The 21,555-nt window shown below is 42.5% G+C and overlaps 1 protein-coding gene across 2 annotated transcripts; it reads right to left on the bottom strand.

Moving 5' to 3' along the window:
• Positions 1-4,195: 4,195 nt before the first annotated feature.
• Positions 4,196-15,831, bottom strand: LOC120029559 (casein kinase I-like). Of its 2 annotated transcripts, XM_038974829.1 has the most exons (10): positions 15,363-15,831; positions 10,257-10,367; positions 9,562-9,710; positions 9,098-9,326; positions 8,840-9,010; positions 8,452-8,600; positions 8,121-8,289; positions 7,866-8,005; positions 7,200-7,275; positions 4,196-6,139 (listed from the first exon to the last, which is right to left on the bottom strand). In XM_038974829.1, exons 1-9 carry the CDS (start codon positions 15,436-15,438, stop codon positions 7,243-7,245), a joined length of 1,227 nt encoding a protein of 408 aa, XP_038830757.1. In that variant the 5' UTR covers positions 15,439-15,831; the 3' UTR covers positions 4,196-6,139; positions 7,200-7,242. The 2 variants fall into 2 exon arrangements, with proteins under 2 accessions (XP_038830757.1, XP_038830756.1); XM_038974828.1 differs by lacking the exon at positions 7,200-7,275.
• Positions 15,832-21,555: the final 5,724 nt, after the last annotated feature.

The following is a 21,555-nucleotide window of genomic DNA, read 5'->3' as shown; positions in this document are numbered from 1 at the left end:
AAACTCCATCCCACCAAAACAGGCTGCAATTTCAGGTTCTTTCAAACCACTCTTACATTAAAAAGGGCATTATCATAATTTTCACAGTATTACTCCAACCTCTTAATGCGGAGATGGATATATAAAAACACAGGTATCACGTTTTTGACTGCACTGGGCCTTTAACTTGTATGGGTATAATATTACCGAGTACATTTTACTTGTTACAGTAAGGTCTAAGTGCTTGGTGAAATGTTATGAGAACATCTCTCGATGTTGAGATAAATATCACTTTTTTCCTTTCAATGAACAACACATCTTCAGCCAGTAACCTAACATGCATCTTAGTTTCTAATACAAATATGTTTTACTCCATGAACTGCTGAGTTAAACATATCTATACAAGTTTCTTAAGCCTCATTTTACATGTATTTCTCTGTCTTCCACTGTAAGGACTTTGTTACAGCTGAGGTGTTTGTCTGGTAAACCACGTTGAAATGGACAGTTCTCATACTGAGGATATCAACGTGTCACGTGGCTGCTAGAATGCTGTTTGTTTCAAATACCAAGTGTTTATGCTGAGAAGTGGAGTAAGAATGTTGGCAGTCTACAGATGGGAGTCTACAAAGATACTGTTTTGTATTGTTGGTGTATCTAAACGTAACCAAACAAAACACTACACAACTGTCAGGATCTTTTTAAATCTGAAAAGGGGATCCCTTAACATGTGACAGGATGTGACATTATAGCTAAGCATCATAGCTAAACCCCAGCCCAGTCTCCAACCCACTGATTTGTAATATGAAGGACAACCTATTTTATACATGGAGTATACAAAACATTAAGAACACCTGCTCCTTCCATGACATTGACTAGCTATGATACCTTATTGATGTCACCTGTTAAATCCACTTCAATCAGTGTAGATGAAGTGGAGGAGACAGGTTAAAGAAGGATTTTTAAGCCTTGAGACAATTGAGACATGGATTATGTATGTGTGCCATTCAGAGGGTGAATGGGCAAAAAAAAAAAGATTGAAGTGCCTTTGAACAGAGTTTTAGTAAGTGCCAGGCGCACCGGTTTGAGTGTGTCAAGAACTGCAACGCTGGAATAGTCCACCGGCCAAAGGACATCCAGCCAACTTGACATATGCCTGTGGAACGCTTTCGACACCATGTAGAGTCCATGCCCCAACGAATTGAGGCTGTTCTTTTGGGCAAAAAGGGGGGAGTGCAACTCAATATTTGGAAGGTTCTTTGTTATACTCAGTGTATAGTAGTTCTTTATTAAACCTGACACATTGGCATCTGAAGATGCTGGGAAATTGAATATGGCCATATAAAAGCTGATTACCCAATAATAGAATAGATAAACTCAGCAAAAAATGAAACGTCCTCTCACTGTCAACTGCGTTTATTTTCAGCAAACTTAACATGTGTAAATATTTGTATGAACATAAGATTCAACAACTGAGACATGAACTGAACAAGTTCCACAGACATGTGACCAACAGAAATGGAATAATGTGTCCCTGAATAAAGGGGGGGTCAGTATCAGTCAGTATCTGGTGTGGCCACCAGCTGCATTAATTACTGCAGTGCATCTCCTCATGGACTGCACCAGATTTGCCAGTTCTTGCTGTGAAATGTTACCCCACTCTTCCACCAAGGCACCTGCAAGTTCCCAGACATTTCTGGGGGGATTGCTCCTAGCCCTCACCCTCCGATCCAACAGGTCCCAGACGTGCTCAATGGGATTTAGATCCGGGCTCTTTGCTGGCCATGGCAGAACACTGACATTCCTGTCTTGCAGGAAATCACGCATAGAACGAGCAGTATGGCTGGTGGTATTGTCATGCTGGAGGGTCATGTCAGGATGAGCCTGCAGGAAGGGTACCACATGAGGGAGGAGGATGTCTTCCCTGTAACGCACAGCGTTGAGATTGCCTGCAATAACAACAAGCTCAGTCCGATGATGCTGTGACACACCGCCCCAGACCATGACGGACCCTCCACCTCCAAATCGATCCCGCTCCAGAGTACAGGCCTCAGTGTAACGCTCATTCCTTCGACAATAAACGTGAATCTGACCATCACCCCTGGTGAGACAAAATCGTGACTCGTCAGTGTGGAGCACTTTTTGCCAGTCCTGTCTGGTCCAGCGACGGTGGGTTTGTGCCCATAGGCGAAGTTGTTGCCGGTGATGTCTGGTGAGGACCTGCCTTACAACAGGCCTACAAGCCCTCAGTCCAGCCTCTCCCAGCCTATTGCAGACAGTCTGAGCACTGATGGAGGGATTGTGCGTTCCTGGTGTAACTCAGGCAGTTGTTGTTGCCATCCTGTACCTGTCCTGCAGGTGTGATGTTGGGATGTACCTATCCTGTGCAGATGTTGTTACACGTGGTCTGCCACTGCGAGGACGATCAGCTGTCTGTCCTGTCTCCCTGTAGCGCTGTCTTCGGTGTCTCACAGTACGGACATTGCAATTTATTGCCCTGGCCACATCTGCAGTCCTCATGCCTCCTTGCAGCATGCCTAAGGCACGTTCACGCACATGAGCAGGGACCCTGGGCATCTTTCTTTTGGTGTTTTTCAGAGTCAGTAGAAAGGCCTCTTTTTAGTGTCCTAAGTTTTCATAACTGTGAACTTAATTGCCTTCCGTCTGTAAGCTGTTAGTGTCTTTAACGACTGTTCCACAGGTGCATGTTCATTAATTGTTTATTGTTCATTGAACAAGCATGGGAAACAGTGTTAAAACCCTTTACAATGAAGATCTGTGAAGTTATTTAGATTTTTACGAATTATCTTTGAAAGACAGGGTCCTGAAAAAGGAACGTTTCTTTTTTTTTTTTGCTGAGTTTAGTATTTTGATATTTTTGTCAGCTGTTGAATTCTCTATTACAATGAAGTCACTTGATGACAAGTTTACCACTTATCCCAGCCAAACACACATTGCTCTGCTCTACAAAGGTTCGCTTTGCACTTGTAAAACTGTGTATAGTCAGTATTGTCCTATGCTCTGTTTGTATCTTGTTCTGCCTGTCTGTGTGAGATCTTTGTATTTATGAATTCTAGATATACAGACACAAAACCTCAAATACACAATCGTGTCCATGAGCACCCTCTGCTGGGTATTTGTTGATTGTAAAACTTGCGGATTTATTCAATACCTATTTTTCTGAGATACTGTGTAGTTAGCTTCCTGACGTGTTGCTATGCCAACCTAATAAATATATTATTTTAAAAAGTGCTTGAATGGTGGTTGACTCTTCAAATGCTATAATGGGTATGTTATAAAACACACATGTTAGTTAGGCCAACTCTCCAATCATCTTAGGCAAGATTTGTGTTGTACAGAACCCTAGCTGGGGGCAGTGTATTGGTGGTAGCGCTGTGCCAAATAAACGGCCCTTAATCACTTCAAATGGGATTGAGAACCATTATTAACACAATTGGTAGTGTATCTCAGTTGACTGAATCATGTTTTTTTTGCTGAGGTACAGCATCTGAGGGGTGTACTACAAAGCAAGACCAAGAAGTTAGCCAGCTAACTTGCCTGAATATTCTGAAATAACTTTTGAATTTTTTGAAAGATAAGCTTGAAATGGGCACGGCCTAATTGACTCAACAACCGAACACATGTTTAGCTTTCTTAACGAAGCAGGAAAATCAAGTGTTTATTTCTGGTTGTTTATCAGTTAGCTGGCTAAGTCATTGATTCTGCATTGTAGTATACCCCTCGAGAGCGTTCAAGGCTGTCTAATAACGCCCTCTAAGGGTCTTTGGGCGTAACACAACCCTTTCTCACACTCGTTTGGCCAACACAGGGATGGTTTGTATTTTAGTATGATAATGAAAATCTTTTTTTTCTCATTCTTCCCCTCTAATCAAGGACTCATTTAGACCTAAGACAAAAGGTGTCAGGTAAAACAGAGCAATACCCCTGATCTAGATCATCTCAAATATAGGGTGATAGACATTTACTAATGTATTAAATCCTCTTTGTGTCTTGAGGCATCCACAAGAAAGCCCCACTGCTTCCGGTCTGCGGCCTTCTTGGTTAGGGTTCCATAGGTTAGGTCTCTTCCCCTCAGGTGTCCAGCGTAGGGCAATTGCAGTGTGCGCATCTAGTGGTAGTCTGCACACAGGTTAAGACATCAAATATATAAACTATATATACCTTTTCTTTCCACGTTTGAAAATGAAAGCACACAGGGTACAAGTACTTCATTTATTTACAGTTTTTAAAGTACACAAATACAGTGGCAAATACAAATGAGAGAAAGTAATATTCTTTCAGAGCTGGTAGCTTAGTTAATTACACATAGAAGGGTGAGTCAGTGATTGACCAAACTGCCCATGGGTCAAACCATAGGATAAAATGACTACCGGTAGTCAGGAATCAGGCCTGCATTAAAATGGTTCTATAGGGGTGAACCAAAAATACACATTTTGCTGACTGAGGTTGAGTTGAATATCCCAAACTCTTGCTCCACACTCTTTGCTGAAGACCAGTAAAGAGATTTGGCGCGTTACTCTGCCCAGGTGTTGCTAACGCATGTCAGATCTTACAAAGCATGGATAGGTATTTAACGTATCAGCTAACCACGTTATAGCGATCTCGTGCCCGACAGCAGTCGATGTGGCACACAATCATTGGTTGATGCATGCAACGTCTGAACAGGGTAACGCGACCATTGAGTTGAACATCAAAGACCATAGCCCACCCAAGAGAAGTGTCAATCGGTTCATTATCAGGAGATAGACAAAGTAAACACAGATGTTTAGTTAAGTGCACTTGCCCCTGCTTGTAGCCACATCAGTGCAGAACCATTTAATTTCTCAAAACATGTACAAATAACACCAGTGTTCACATCATGGAGCCAATAAGAAAATATAAAAATGTCAGTTCACAATCAATAAAACAAAATCATTGTTAAATGGCTGCTATTTTAAACTGACACTTAAGTCTCTCTGTGCGAGTGCTCTCAATTTTTGTGAATTTGAGGCACTCCAACTAAAAAGATCCTGCACTTCATCTTTTTGGACAGACACAGCAAAAGCAATGGCACGGACAATGATTATGACAGCCCAAAACTGGACCGAACCAGACCGATTATAGGACAGTGATGTCACACTTTTGAGCAGACCCAATGTAAGAAACCCAACCCAAATTCACCTCAAAAAGTAAACATCTATATTACATGTATTTCACAGCTTAGAAATATTACAAATAACAGGAAATGAGCATGTAGATCTGTACAGTAGTCCATGAGAGACTGTCTTGGTTGGGGAGAAGCGGAAACCTTTACGGGGCCCTCCTATACATATACAACTTGAGCAACTTTGACCATAAAACCCCATCTAGAAATACAGATGAGAATTTCAGATGTGATTTAGAGTTGAAACCCTACACATTAGCAGTTCAAAGGGAGGCTGAGTGTTAAAACATGCAAATAGTATGTATTACAAATGGCTTTAGAGTTACAGACCAGAGCAGTGAAAACAATAGAAAACCAGCTAGTGGTCAGAGAAAACAGATCTGTAAATAAGTACAAATGAAAAGCAGTACACCCAAAACGACCCATTTAAAACAGAGCCGCAATCTTGGATCAGCTCTTTTCATATCAGATGTATTATGTAGTAATGTACAGTGGGAGTAGAAATGAGTGTCTTTATTGACAAAGTGCCATGGATGAGGAGTAGTAACCACGGCAATAACGGTGGCAGTTGTCATTCCGTTTGTCGTTTCAGTCTTAAAAGAACTCCGTTAGATCGCCATCACAGCGAAGACCACAGTCTCTGCACAGGCATGGAAAATGTCTCTGGGAAAAGAGGTCGCAGATGTGGTACTTATTTCCAAGTTTCTTTATCAAAACAATTGTAAGTGTTCAGGAGAGAGTAGAGAAAGAGAGCATAGAGGGAGAGAGAGACCGAGTGGGCAAGGAACAAGATAACTAGTGTGAAAGAAAGGAACAACCAGACACTGCCAGGTCAGGAGAGAGGTGGTCTTCCGATGGTTTCTGTAGTAGTTAGCGAGCTGGCTGCCGATTGGTTGAGCCAGGCTTGGCGCAGTCCTCTGCTGTGCCAGTGGCATTGTGGGTCTTGTCTCATCGAGGCGCTGCAGAGTGGAGGCCACCAGGAATCATGCCAGACACCAACTGAGGGGAGAAGAGAGAGGGGAGGGGTCAACTTTTATACTCACATACCTTTACAGCAGGCGGGGATCTCTACTCTCGCTTCTCTGCATGCAATCTCCATCTTATCATTAAATATACTGAACTATACTTACATTATTACTCAATTTCATCTACACAACACTGCACTTAAATTTAAATAAAAATACCAGACGTGAAACATCAGAAGTTTCAAAACCATATCATGCATGAAGGCATGACAATAGATTAATATTGTCACATTGCTCAGCAGAAACAGCAGTATTTCCATGTAGTGCAGAAGATATGCTGAGGGTGATACATAGTGTGAGAGATGAAGGCAAGCAGCGATGGGCCACATGGCCTCAGTCTGGTGTGTCATTCACTCATCAGAACCAGAAAATAAAATGCAGTATATGCTTTCAGACATAGCAAATCTTTAGCTTGGTGATAATTTCCAGAGACATATGAAAAACCATGCAGCATTGAGCAGTGGTAAAAGCCAAGGGAGACAAGGGTTTGAAGGACACACGCACCCACCCCTCCTATAGGTAAGACTGGGGAGTTAGGAGCAGGATAGGAACCAATGCAGTCACATGCTGGAGAATGTCAGACAGGCATCACCACAGTCCAACCACTGCAACAAGTCACAAGCACTGTGCTGAGGATAGGTCACAGAGCTAGGTAGGGTAACAGCCAGAAATAGCGGAAACACTGGTTCCACACGTGGGTTTGTTATCACAAGGTTGGAATGCACCGCTCCAGTTCTCAAGGGAGACAGTGTCAGATGCATCAGAATAACTGAGGCATCTGGTCCAATAGGACCTGGCCAGTCAGGCTCATTGAATGATCAATACGCTATGAAAGGGAGTAGGCTGGCCAGCTGACTAACAAAAAGTAGTTCCTTTTGTCATCAGCTGTTAACATTGAAGCTACTTGTCTCAACCCTTTCATAACGTATATCAGAGAGGAACGAGAGCCTGCAGACAGACAGTACTTCCCATTAGGACTGGAGGCGTGCATCCCTGGTGCTTTAGGACCCAGCGCCAGCCTCAGCGGGACTCACCCAGTGTGGCCATCGGGCCATCACACAAGGATATGGCGAGCATCTAGTTGGCGTGATTGTCGAAGGGAATGCTATTCTGAGGTTAGGGGAGGGAGAGAGAAGGCCATAGGTCAAGTCAGACAACTGGATCTGGGTCTGTAGTATGGCATGCTTACTATAACACACCAATGTGTGGGAGATAAAAACTACAACTCCCATGATCACCTGGTGGAAATGTAAAGAGATCGCCAAGGAGAATAGGGTGATGTTGCCTAAGGAGGGGCTATTTCGTTATAGTGTCCTCTTCAGTACCCTCAATCCTGGGGTGAATTTCCTTCCCTGCATCTTTTCCTTTAGTCTTGTTTAGCAGACTAAAGCCAGGGGCCTTTACTTAGCTAGTTGAAGTGCCTCCCTCCAATAAACATCTTCATGTTTATTGATGTCTTGAATCATGTTGATGCAAGCCAGGCCTTATTGATGCACTCCTAGACTTACAGCTAGCTACTCCTTATTGAGATCCAAAGTCAAGAGACATTCCTGTTTAGGTTTTGACTATAGACAACTTTATTGGTTCTGTTCTGCATATTCCTCTGGAGGGGTGGGTCATGATGGGCGGTGGTCGTATGAGGTCAGGAATGTTCTGGTGAGGGCCGAGGGGGTGCGTCTGGGGATGGGACGAGCTTGTACCTGTGAGGTGGACATGCGAGAGGTGTCCTGGTGTCCCGTCAGGTCGGACGAGGAGACGTTAACGGGAGCTCCCCGGTGAAGCCGCATGCTCACTTTTCTCTCCCGTTCCATACCGGACGCCGGTCGTGGAGACATGTTGGCTAGAGGAGAGAGAAAGAGACAGGAGAAACAAATACTTCCTGACCATGACAAGAGACAATCACATTATTATGTAAACCATACATCAAAGTGTGTGAGAGAGAGAGAGACACTAACCTGTGTGTGAGGTGGGTGTGAGGGGTGTAGGCGGCGCCGGATCCTGTGTTCCTCGGGGTCGTCCTGAGGCGGCTGGGAGTCCCCTGGCCCCAGGGTTTCTGCCGTGTCTCAGCCTATCCTCTCTGTCCCTCCGCTCCCGCTCCGCCTCCTCCGCTGCACGGTTGGCCCCCTTGGAATTAGGGGCAGTCAGAGGGGTAGAAATGGAGACTAGATCAGAAAACTGCCACTGAGGTACCATTGGCTAATGGTTAAGAGGCTTATTAAGATGTGCAATAAAAACAGTATATGTTTAATAGATTGTTAATTAACAATGAATAGAGGCAGTACTCACAAACTTGAGCATGTTCCAGTCAAAGACGTAGTCGTAGGAGAAGCCCTGTCTGTGGAACAGGTTTCTGAACAGCTGTCTCAGGTACGAGTAGTCCGGCTTGTCATCGAACCGCAGAGAGCGACAGAAGTTCAGGTAGGTGGAGAACTCCGCTGTGAAGAGGGAGAAAAGTGTTAGAATCCTTTATTATCATCCTGTAGGGAAATTCTTTCACATTTTACTTTACAGGGTCACAGCATGGCCTCTGAAGAAGTGCAGGAACATTACAGACAATCAAATGGACAAAGACAATCCTACACTGTCATAGATATCCATACCTAAGCACAGAGTAGGAGTGTGTTTGTCCAAATCAACTATGCTAAAACCAGGAATGATAAATCAGACTACTTACAGGGGTATCCCTTGCAGAGCACCTCGATAGGGGTGGACATCTTCTTCTCGCTGATGCGTTCGTACTTCTGCCTCTTGGTGGCGGCCTTGAGGCCCTGCCAGGGCAGAGAGCCCAGGTTGAAGTACATCAGGACGTAACCCAGAGACTCCAGGTCATCACGACGAGACTGCTCTGTAGAGAGAGGGAGGGAGAAAGTCACACACTGGCCCTGTTTGAATAGTGTGTGGATCAATGTCCAGGTGTGTGTGTGTAACCTACCTATCCCCAGATGTGTGTTGATGGATGCATAGCGTGCCGTGCCGGTCAGGTTCTTGTTCTCGCGGTAGGGGATGTGCTGGTGTGTGCGGGCGTCGCGGTACTTCTTGGCCAGGCCAAAGTCAATGATGTACACCAGGTTGCCCTTCTTGCCCAGGCCCATCAAGAAGTTGTCAGGCTTCACATCTCTGTGGATGAAGTTCTTAGAGTGGATGTACTCAATACGACTGATCTGAAAAAGAAATGGTTTTTTTCACATACATAAGAGCAGGAGTGAACACTACTCCTCCTGGAGAGCTTTACTTTGCGCTTCTAATTTGCTAACAAATAATAGCTAGCGAACATGCAAGCAAATTTCATAGCATATAGTGGTCATAACTTCAGAAGATACAAGTGGCCCTAATAGCCAGCATAAGAGCTGAGTATTTAATGCTGTTGGTGAACACCAGCTCCGTCAGTTGTCTCACCATCTGGTCAGCCAGCAGCAGGACAGTCTTGAGGCTGAACTTGCGGGAGCAGAAGTTGAACAGATCCTCCAGACTGGGGCCTAGCAGCTCCATCACCATCACGTTGTAGTCTCCCTCTGCTCCACACCACTTTATTGTAGGGATGCCCACTGTAAAGATTTAGATGCACTATTGTAAAGTGGCTGTTCCACTGGATGTCATAAGGTGAATGCACCAATTTGTAAGTCGCTCTGGATAAGAGCGTCTGCTAAATGACTTAAATGTAAATGTAAATGTAAGGGAAGAAACACACATGGGAGGTTAGAAGTGGGAAAGCAACTGATGACTTCAACTTAATCATGGTCAGTTAATCTGTTTTTAAACCCATCTCTAGTTCACTTAAATCCCATTCTCTATTGGGTTTAATGTGATTTCCTGTGTGGTGTTTCTCTGGCTCTGTGATCGGATGACAGGTTCCACTGAGTCCACTCTCTCAGGCTGCTGACTGGCATGACTGGACTGACTGACTCATGTGGATGACTGCCTGCCTCCTTGTCCAGCGATGTGAAAACCACATTAACATGGGGGAAGTTGGGGTGGGGGGAGCACGAGAGCAATGGAGAGTGTAGATAGGAGAGAAAGAGGAGAGATAGACCAGGACTGATAGCCCACAGCAAGGTCTGGCCCATGTATTATGGTTTAGACCCAGGTCTCACCTCCTCCCTGCATCATCTTGTAGATCTTGCTCTCGATGTGGAGCTGTGGGTGCTTGGTCTTCACACATTCCAGCTTGATGGCCACCTCCTCTCCCACTGAGATGTCTGTGCCTAGGGGACAAAGAGAAGGACTATCGATAAAAATGTATGGAGATGAATAGAGAGCAGTCAATTACTGATTTTGGTTCACAGAGCATGATTTATGCTTAGAAATGTTTATGGCCAGGATGTTTTTTTCCTGACCACGAAGGGAGGGGAAACTCTGGGCCCTTGTGATGTGCATGTCCCTGCTGACTGAGCATTGCAGCACAGACGGGGGATACACAGTGCATTCAAAAGTATTCAGACTAGGGTTGCAAAGGGTCAGAAACTTTCCGGTAAATTTCCCAAAATTTTCCATGGGAAGTTAAGCCCGGGAATTTAGCTGAAATTCATTGAAAAAGTTAGCTTATAACAGTGAACCTTTTTGTGGGATACACACAAAGCAATTCTTGTGGCATATTTTGGTTACACTATCCCCAATTCAATGGAATTGCAACCCTCTGCATGCACAGTACATTCTTCCATCACATGTACAGCTGATTCTCAAGATCTTGCACACTAATGAGATGCTATTGAGCCCACACTACTACACTGTCTGAGCCAAGGACTACATGCTTTCTGGTAAGTTTTGATTAGAAAACGTATTGTGGGGTGAACATATTTTATATGACATACATCATTTTTTGTTAACTAGTAAATAGTAGCCTACAGCAAAGTGTGTTTAAATCATTTCTAACTTGTTAAATTCTGCTAGTTAGTTTTTGCTACCATGTGGGTTTTAGCTTGCTTGAGCCTGCTAACTGAGGAGTGTTAATTCACCTGTTTCCATACATATCTCATTTAAAAAGCAAATAAATCGTACAAAGGAGTTGTTTAATCTAACTGCTTAACTATTTATCTGCACATGGAATTGTATATTTGTTTTTTTTGTGCAATTTTTCCCCCAATCATTACAGGAAAATGCCCCGAGCACTATCTGATGTGTGGAGACATTTCACTGCAGCTAATGTAGAAGCTGTGTACATTTGCAAATACTGTGCCAAATCATATGTGAAGAATGCAACAAAGATGCAGAATCATCTGGCCAAGTGCATAAAGTTCCCTCAGCACTCACAACCTCTGACAAGTTCCTCTACTTCTATTCGAGGTGAAAATGATGAATCAGACACCTTATCGATAGCAACAGCTCATGGTCCTCTTGGAATCAGAAGTTTTTTTGACTCAATGGAGGAACATAGTCAGAGAAATGCTGATGAATGTCTTGCTCGAGCATGCAACTGGGTCACCTCTGATGCTCACAGGCAATGTGTATTGGAAGAGATTTCTGAATATTCTCCTCCCAGCATACACCCCTCCAACCAGACAGGCTTTATCTACTAATTTGCTGGATGCAAAGTTCAACCGAGTTCAAGCAAATTATAGAGAAAGCAGACTGTATTGCAATCATCTCTGATGGGTGGTCGAATGTTCGTGGGCAAGGAATAATTAACTACATAATCTCCACCCCTCAACCAGTATTCTACAAGAGCACAGACAAGGGACAACAGACCAGGGAAGGGGAGTAGAGAGTGAGTCGGGGCCCATCCCTCCCTGCATAGTGGTTGTCACTAGTTACCAGAGACAAAAAATCCAAATGGGCAATATTGTACAAATCAATATAAACAGAAATGAGCTTTCTGGTCTTAATTTAAAGTTAGGCATGAGGTTAGCAGTGTGGTTAAGGTTAAAATCAGATTTTAAGAAGATAAATTGTAGAAATACCCATTATTATGACTTTGTGGCTGTGGTCATTTGTGTTGACCCTGCCCAGCAACAGTGAAAACATGAATTCAGAGTGACTCGAGCAGCTATAGAGGGCCAGCAGAGCAGGGACTATAGAGGAACATTACCCAGGGACATGAAATTATGTTTAATATGTGAAAAATGGTCCAAGGTGTTACATAGGACTCAGCTTGAAGAGTTACAATGTAAAACACTTTAGTACTGGGCCTACCTCTCTTTGCGCTGCTTGCAAAAGGCCCTTTTCATACAAAGTGGGAAAAAAGGGCAATATGAGTTTAAAAAAAAAAATGCATTGAAGATGTGCACATTTGCTGCGCTGTATGTTAGTAGAGGGAAACGGGAGCTTTTCATATCTGCCATTTCATTTCAAAAGTAGGCTTACAGTCCATGTGTGACTCAGACCATTTCCTGAAAAGCACTTTACTTAACACCTCCATGCACGCACACACAATAACATGTTGAATGAATCATACATGTGGTTACATAAAGGGGAATGCATTAGTCCACACTGGAGAGCAGAGCAGAGAGGGAAATACAGCTGACTGGAGCTTCCCTTCCCCTCTGTGTGTGTAGGACGGGTCACCACACACCTGCGTGTGTGCCCCCCCCCCCCCCCCAAACTGACACCTGAGGAGTACGCAGAAACACACAGGTGACCTAGGATAGGGGCAAATCCACCCCTCGCTGACATTATATTGTCTGTCCCATTACAAAGCCTATTACAATGGATAAGAACTAGGCACTTGGGACTGACATCATTCATAACGGTTTAGCATCCAAAACATGGATTACTTCATGTGCATTGAGAAAATGCAGTGTTTTTTTTGTTTTTTTAATCTACAGAGTTGGCAATCAAGTCTGTATGCTCTAGCAATTAAAACACATTTGAACAAATTGTACTTCATGTGTACTTCAAACTATATGAACTCAACATAGTTCTATTGGTGTCAGAATGTTTTAATGTTTCAATATTTTCTAGGCTTGATGAAGAGGCAGGCAGCCTAGGAGAGATAAAGATGTTCTAGGCCTGGTTATACAATCCAGCTAGGGTGTCAAAAGGAAAACAACCACGCCATATCCTTAGTGGTTTGGAGCGGTGGTGGGTGGGGTGGGCTGGATTACCTTATTAAAACCACGTCTCTTATTGCAGGTTTACTCCTCTAAAAACATCTACTCAGCCCTACACGATTCATGTCTGTTGAGTTGGACATGCGGTTTCTCATCTGCATACTTGACTTGGCCTCTATTGGTTGACCCGTCATCATATGTTGCTTGTTTGTTGTTCTTGAAGCGCTTTGAGATTCTATGAAAAGCACTATAGAAGTTTAATAACTTATACATGTGCAACACAATTCATATATCGACCATAACTGCAGCCATGCAAGAACATAGAAATCATCTACTTTTCCCAGTCAGTGTCTCTGAACCCGAATATGCACAAACAGTGCATTTAACAACTCAAAGACGGGAATAACATTTGCCACAAAATGTTTCCAGTCAGTATCCAAATGACCCAATCCTTTCAAAACAAAACATCCAACAACAAGCAACTGAGAAGCAAGTCAAGCAGCCTTTTGGCCTTACATGGGGTTTAGAACTATTTGTTTAGAAAAGGGGAAGAGGTGGCGGGATGGGGTTTGGAGCTGTGACTCGTGACAGGCTAGTACAGACAGACAGGACATAGATAGGGCAGTAGTAGGCGTTAAACATCTGACTTTCCCATATCATGTTACACACAGACGGTTTGTGAAACAACGACATGGCTGTTAGAAACTTTGCTGATGTCATCCACATCAACAATAAGCTCTTTCTGCCTGTATACACTAACTGCCATGTGCTACAGTAGTGCCAAGAAGCTGGACAATTGTGTCGAACCCTGTAGCTGGACAAGATGTGCTACTGTGCTACTGCTTCAACTCAACAAGAGGAATTCCTACAGTCACCTGAAAACACATACAATGAGGATAGGACATACACCAAATTCAGAAACTCTATGAGGCCCTGTAAAAACCCATTTAGCATTTAACATAGGAATACTCCTCCCTATTACGCATAGGAAAACACGACTCCACGAAGCATACCAGCATTATGACAACAGTTACAGTTATGGCATGACAAGATTCAAACTCACTCTTACAAAAACAGGAAGTGTTCAGTGACCTTTGTGACAAAAGTATGTGTAAGCTAAACCCTGGAGGTGATGATAACATATCAGAATGTAATTTCAGTTGGCCTCTGACTGATGATTCTGGACCACTGGAAAAAACAGAGTGCCCAGCCTCTAAACACACACTAAAACACACCACACAAGCAACAGTCAACACAACTGCTAAGGGGGAGTTGACCCCTGCCAAGACTGAGTGACAAATGGTTGAAACTAGCCACAACAATGCATTACAGCAATGTTACCTTAAACTAGACAGAAATACTGTCATTGATAGTAGCTTGCCTAAATTCTAAGACAGCCACCGCAGCAAACAAATGGAAGCTACAGGACAGTACACTTGTACTGTGACTATAAAATGGGTAACGTTAACTAGTTCAGAACTTCACCATGCTTCATCCTAAAAATGTGGGCAGGTGCCACTGCCTGGAGGGCAGAGCAGAGAACAGGATATTTGGCTAGCTCTACTGCAGCTAACGAACTGCCCTTCATCCCTTGAAATTTGACAGATGGGATGTATACTGGCAAACTCAGTTGGGGTGGGTGACATGTCCTTCAGTATGTCTGTCAAGTGAACTCTGCCTTTAAAAAAAAGCCTCTATCCATCCATGATCCAGCAGGGGCATGCCTATGCTGTTTGAAAACCAAACATTTAGTAGACATGAATAACAATCAAGCAGTTTCCAGATTACATTGACTAGGTAGGTAGTCATCTCTGAATTAATAATGACAATTAGGCCTAACTGGTTACCTGCTTGGCTTTAGCTGTCCTGCAGTTTTGTGAAACTGTCATGGGCTTTGCTTGGATAGAGGCATCTCAATTTGACTAGCTAACGTTAGCTGGTTAGTGGCTATTCTAACGTTATTTCCTCATACTGACTGTATATAGCTAGTTAACGTTACTGACTTGCCAAAGGGACAAGAGGTGCTGAGAATTGACAGCTTGTTTTATGTTATTCACAATCCAAGCAACATGGTTAAAGTACAACGTAATGTTGCGAAGGTAAGCTAGTTTATCAGGTTAGTGACGGTGTTTGGTAACGCTAACTAACTAGCATACGGTAACGTTAGTGTAGCTAATATTGTTGAGAATTTAGCTATTAATTAACGTTACTCACCTAAATAGATGTCTCCAAAGGATCCACTTCCAATTTTCCTTCCCAGCCTGTATCGGTTTCCCACTCTTAATTCCATGGTTCAATGTTATTCTTACGAAGCAATCTTCAGAATGTGTTGTTTTGAAAAATCCACCCTGGTGTTTTTGACCTCTTTGGTTACCTAACCACCCCAAATATCACCTTACTTTGCTGGTATACAAACTCCTTTATTCAGACGCCCCCCTCCCCTGAATAATAGAAGATGATTAAATTCCTTCTGTAACAATCCAACTTTCACCATCCCTTTTATACCTATGTCTTTTTCAGAACACAACGATATTGGTATTGCCAAAAGCTTAGAACGTGTAGACTATGTTCTTGCTTTTTAAAATATAATCTTTCCCGAAATGAAGCAGGATGGAGACGGATTTTGATGGAAGCTTCTTCCCCACTGTAGGATTGTCCTTCGTTGTGGACTGGCTGTTACTCGCCTGTGACATCACTTGTCCTAGCAACCCTGCGCAGGTCACATAAAAAGGGACGGTGCATTGGTCTTTGGAAATTATAAATTATTCTAGTGTTTAGACCTACATTGTATCAAGAAAGACAAGATTGATACACTGAATAAAACAATCAACCCAACAATACTAAAGACATACTAACATGTTTATAAACAGGACTTCTACAGTCTTTTCATTATAAAAATCAATATGGGCAATGATAGTGAAACTGAAAAAAGTGAGTCTGGTCACACAGTATGTTGAAGTTGCCCCAACTAAGGCCATTATGCGCCCCAAATGGCACAATATTCCTTATTTTGTGTACTACTCTTGACCAGAGACCTATGAGCCATGGTCAAAAGTAGTCAACTGGGGAATAGGGTGCCATTTGGGATGTTGAGACTGATGTAAGGTGTTATGTGGTTCCTCCTAATTAGGTTAGGATTTTTGGGTCCCACTGGCGTGATGTCACAGTGGCGAAGGCAGGGATGTACTGTGACCTGAATTTGAGGCCAAATCAACAGAGAGGACAACAACAGAAAGCAAACACAGGCAAGCAAGCACATGCGTACCAACGTATGTGCGCATGAAAGCACACATACACGCACGCACGCACGCACACACACACACACACAATAAACAAACAGATAGAGATAGACAAGTTATATCAGGGATAAGTCCTGTCCTGCTCTCTCTCAGTAATCCTGTGACACAGCCACTCGTCTGGGGCTGAATAGACCAAAATACCCTAAATATACAGGATTATTTAGTAAGGGAGCAGGAAAAAGGCCAAATGAATCCATAAACCTTGCATGGCCTAGTTGTTTTGTATTGTGCTGGGGGAGCTTGCAGGTTGTAATAGTTGGTAGGCACATCCATTACTTTGCCATTCAGAATTCGAACAGTATCAGTTCTTGTTCTACTCAGAATTAAATATTCAAACTGCAGTAAAAAACTGATGATGAAGGCTGTATGCATAAAATAAAACATACCCTTCCTGCCGTGGATGGAGCATGAGAGAGGTGGAAGTAGGTTGATAAGCTCACTCTCTCTCTTGCGGCAACATCTCTGATGACTGCAGTTATTTCTGCTAAGTAGGGAACTGGGTCAGCGTCAAACTTTTCCTTGGGACATATTATCTGAAGGGATGCATGTAGCATAGACACAAATCACTGGCCCATGCCCACTGCTCTGTGCAGGGTCAGGAGAAGCAAATGACCACAGGCTCCTATTCATACTCTGTCTACTGCTCATATAGGGATGGCTCCTATGGTGTTTTGTTCAAAATAGAAACATTTAGTTATTCATTTATTCATGATATTGCCATTAGTCATGTTTTCCCATTTTCCTACTTCAATAGTATTTGTTTTGATTTCTGGACTCTTGTTCAAGATGCCTAAGCAAGTCAGGTCATTGAGATCAAGACATCCCACTGGGCACACACTGGTTGAATCAACATTGTTTCCACGTTATTTCAATGAAATTGGTGGGATGCTGAGATATGGTTGTGTCGTGCATGTGAATACATTTGTGTGTGTGTGTGTGCGTGTGTATACATTTGCCTGTGTCTCAGGCACAGGAAAACCATCGTAAAAACTTCAATAGGCCTCATTGTACAGTACACACAGTGCCTTCGGAAAGTATTCAGGCCCCTTGACTTTTTCCATATTTTGTTACGTTACAGCCTTATTCTAAAATGGATTAAATAAAAATAAATCCTCAGCAATCTACACACAATACCCCATAACGACAAAGCGAAAACAGAAATTCTCAGGAATCTACACACAATACCCCATAACGACAAAGCGAAAAGAGAAATACCTTATTTACGTAAGTATTCAGACCCTTCGCTATGAGACTCGAAATTGAGCTCAGGTGCATCCTGTTTCCACTGATCATCCTTGAGATGTTTCTACAACTTGATTGGAGTCCATCTGTGGTAATTTCAATTGGTTGGATGTGATTTGGAAAGGCACACACTGGTCTATATAAGATCCCACAGTTGACAGTGCATGTCAGAGCAAATACCAAGCCATGAGGTCAAATGAATTGTCCGTAGAAGTCTGAGACAAGATTGTGTCAAAGCACAGATCTGGGAAAGGGTACCACAAAATGTCTGGGAGAGTAGTCAGGATTGAGGGAAAGATGAACGGAGCAAAGTATAGAGAGATCCTTGATGAAAACCTGCTCCAGAGCACTCAGGACCTCAGACTGGGACGAAGCATCAGTACAGGTGCATCAAAGCTGGGACTGAGAGACTGAAAAATAGCTTCCATCTCAAGGCCATCAGACTGTTGAACAGCCATCACTAACAGAGAGGCTGCTGCGTACATACAGACTTGAAATCCTTGGCCACTTTTATAAATGAATCACTAGTCACTTTAATAATGCCTCTTTAATAATGTTTACATATCTTTCATTACGCATCTCACATATATATACTGTATTTTATACCATCTATTGCATCTTGCCTATGCCGCTCAGTCATTGCTCATCAATATATTTATATGTATATATTCTTATCCCATTCCTTTACTTAGATTTGTGTGTATTAGGTAGGTGTTGTAGAATTGTTAGATTACTTGTTAGATATTGCTGCACAACTAGAATCACAAGAATTTCGCTACACTCGCAATAACATCTGCTAACCATGTGTATTTGATTTGAGGTTCCAAGACAGCTCAGGATTGGCATCGGTACAAGTCTCTGAATGTACTTGAGTGGCCCAGCCAAAGCCCGATCGAAGATCTCTGGAGAGACCTGAAAATAGCAGTGCAGCAACACTCCCCATCCAACCTGACAGAGCTTGAGAGGATCTGCAAAGAAGAATGGGAGAAACTCCCCAAATACAGGTGTGCCAAGCTTGTAGCATACCCAAGAATACTCAATGCTGTAATCGCTGCCAAAGGTGCTTCCACAAAGTACTGAGCAAAGGGTCTGAATATTTACGTAAATGTGTTATTTCATTTTTTTTAATACAAATTTGCAAACATTTCTAAAAAACTGTTTTTCCTTTGTACTTATGGGGTATTGTGTGTAGATTGATGAGGGAAAAAAAACGATTTAATCAATTTTAGAATAAGGCTGTAACGTAAAAAAAAAATTGGGAAAAGTCATGGGGTTTGAATACTTTCCAAAGGAACTGTATATTGCATACTGAACAACAACTGAGCAAAAAATAGAATTCTCACAATGTAAATGTCAATTGTATTTCAAAAAAAATCTAAGAATGTCAAAAATATACATTGAAAATTATGTAAATAAGATTCATTGTCAATATGATGTTTGTATTGCTCAGGAACAGACAGACAAGTTCTCACTCATGACAGCTGTCAAAATCCTGGAGGCAACGCCCACTAATCTGAAGAGCGCTTGTGATTTTTGTGATTGGTCACATATGAACCAATCCCTGAAGCTGTTCAGGCACAATTTCTATAGTTTGGGCCACTCACATGGCAGCACTGTTGTTGTTTGGATTGTGTAACGTGCGCTGCACGTGTTTGACAATGCGCAGAGTAGAAGGAGGGAAAGAGAAAGAACAGAGAGAAAAAAAGACAGTATGTAGCTGTAGAAAGATCATGCAAGTTTCATCATTCATAACTGAAACTTGCATGATAGATTTGATCATTATCAAGATGTTTCTAGGTATTAAGCTAAGTCTGATGTAACGTTTAATAAAATGATTTCTTTCTGTAGCCTAAATAGTTTCATTGCATATACAGCCAAACCAATTGTTTTTCATTCTTTCTTTGATTAACCTCATCAAACAAACAGCCAATAGCCTACAAAGTAATGCATGTTTGTGATGTGGTCTTATGTGGAAAGGTTTTCTCATTGACCCAAGACTCAGGACAACTATACTATAAGCCCCTTACAATTAGCTAGTGTATGCACAAATAAACACACCACTGCTGCACGTGTTGGAATGCAGCAGGCTAAGTATTTAGCCTGCTGCTTGCCTGCCAATGTGAGGTAAACTAATCCAATCATAGCAGGTACTTTCAGCACTTCCCCTCATGAAAACAATAGGCTGCCATGTAATCTATATTTATGACAACTGAATGATTCTGGGACATAGGCCCACACTCATGTCTAGACACCTGTTGTGGATCACACCAGTACTGTTGAATAACTGGTTAACCTTTCAAAACACAACTTCAGAAAAACTACTTTGTGGAGTGTTTCCTGTCTACCAGTGCTTGAATTGGTCAGGAGCTCACCGGAGATGAGTTCCAGCACCTCTCGTTTTCTACTGCTTGAGATCCTGTTCCTCTTATAAAGTATTAGCTCATTCTTAAATGGAAGAAGTTTGGAAACACCAAGACTCTTCCTAGAGCTGGCTGCTCAGCCAAACTGAGCAATCGGGGGAGAAGGACCTTGGTCAGGGAGGTGACCAAGAACCCGATGGTAACCTAACAAAACATGGAAAAAGTCAAGGGGTCTGAATACTTTCCAAAGACACTAATTAGCCAGCCCAGGACCTCCACATCTGGCTTCTTCACCTGCGGGACCGTCTGAGACCATCCACTCGGACAGCTGATGAAACTGAGGAGTATTTCTGTCAGTAATGAAGCCCTTTTGTGGGGAAAAACCCATTCTGATTGGCTGTGCCCGGCTCCCCTGTGGGTGGGCCTGGCTCCCAAGTGGCTGAGCCCATGCCCAGTCATGTGAAATCCATAGATTATGGCCTAATGAATTTATTTCAATTGACTGATTTCCATATGAACTGTAACTCAGTATAATCATAAAATTATTGCACGTTGCGTTTATATTTTTGTTCAGTATATAACTGGGGAAAGAGTTGTTTTGATCACACATCAGCACAAAGACCTTTGTTGGGACATTGTGTACTGAAGTTGTCATAGGGCATGAAAGGACAGGAGGAGCATATAGTGGTCGTTTGGTAGTACTGCAGACGTTTTTGATCACCCTGTTTCATTCTGCCACTATCTACTGTTGAGGAAGTGAACTGCAGCGCTTAAATACGGTGTAGGGGGAAGTTGCCCTAGACACTGATATTGGATCATTGTTCCCTACTAATGATTAAGGTTGTGATTGGGGAAAGGGAAGCTGATCCTAGATCTGTACCTAGGGTAGACTTCCCCAGAACGCTTACATACAGTGACATTAATCACATCACAAACATCTTTAGGTTTTTACTGGAATTTATTTAGTTATAAAACGTTTTTTTTTTTTTTACAAAACAATTAGAAAAAAATGTAAATATGAAAACAATGACAAAGACTGTAATTTGGATAATAACAAGAAAAGGCAGCCGTAAAATGTGAATAAAAAACAACAACCATCCACAGTTGGGAATGCGTTTTGAAGTGCCATATGGGGGGGAAGGGATATTAAGCACATCTAACACAGGATCAAATCATGTCTGGGTAGGTGAGAAGAAAAAGGCATAGACCCTGGGCTGTTTCAAACACTGTCCAAAATAGCACCTTATTCCCTACTTAGTGCACTATTTTTGACCAATGACCATATATGGAATATGGTGCCATTTGGGAAGCACACAATATGAATGTATAGACTGTACATCAAGCTGAATACAAAAGTACACAGTAATCATCCAGAAGGTCACGTTTCTCTAATCTCATCATGTGCTTTTGATAACTGAGATTGAGATTATACCTGGATTACAGATCTATGTAGTAATGAATGATAATAATAATATTATTGTTGTTCGTATGTAAAATCTACACTCA

This window comes from Salvelinus namaycush, chromosome 35 (assembly GCF_016432855.1).
Source record: "Salvelinus namaycush isolate Seneca chromosome 35, SaNama_1.0, whole genome shotgun sequence".
In the NCBI taxonomy this organism is placed as follows: Eukaryota; Metazoa; Chordata; class Actinopteri; order Salmoniformes; family Salmonidae; genus Salvelinus; species Salvelinus namaycush.
The sequence above is the reverse complement of the archived record's forward strand: the minus strand, read 5'-3'. Positions and strand labels throughout refer to the sequence as shown.

What these genes read in the sequence shown, in the direction of transcription:
- LOC120029559 (XM_038974828.1), bottom strand. Translation starts at nt 15,438, where the DNA reads ATGGAATTAAGAGTGGGAAACCGATACAGGCTGGGAAGGAAAATTGGA. An exon ending in TGCTGCTGGCTGACCAGATG is followed by an intron (nt 9,327 to 9,561) that starts GTGAGACAACTG and finishes TTTCTTTTTCAG; the next exon opens with ATCAGTCGTATTGAGTACAT. An exon ending in CACACCCACCTCACACACAG is followed by an intron (nt 8,006 to 8,120) that starts GTTAGTGTCTCT and finishes TCTCTCCTCTAG; the next exon opens with CCAACATGTCTCCACGACCG.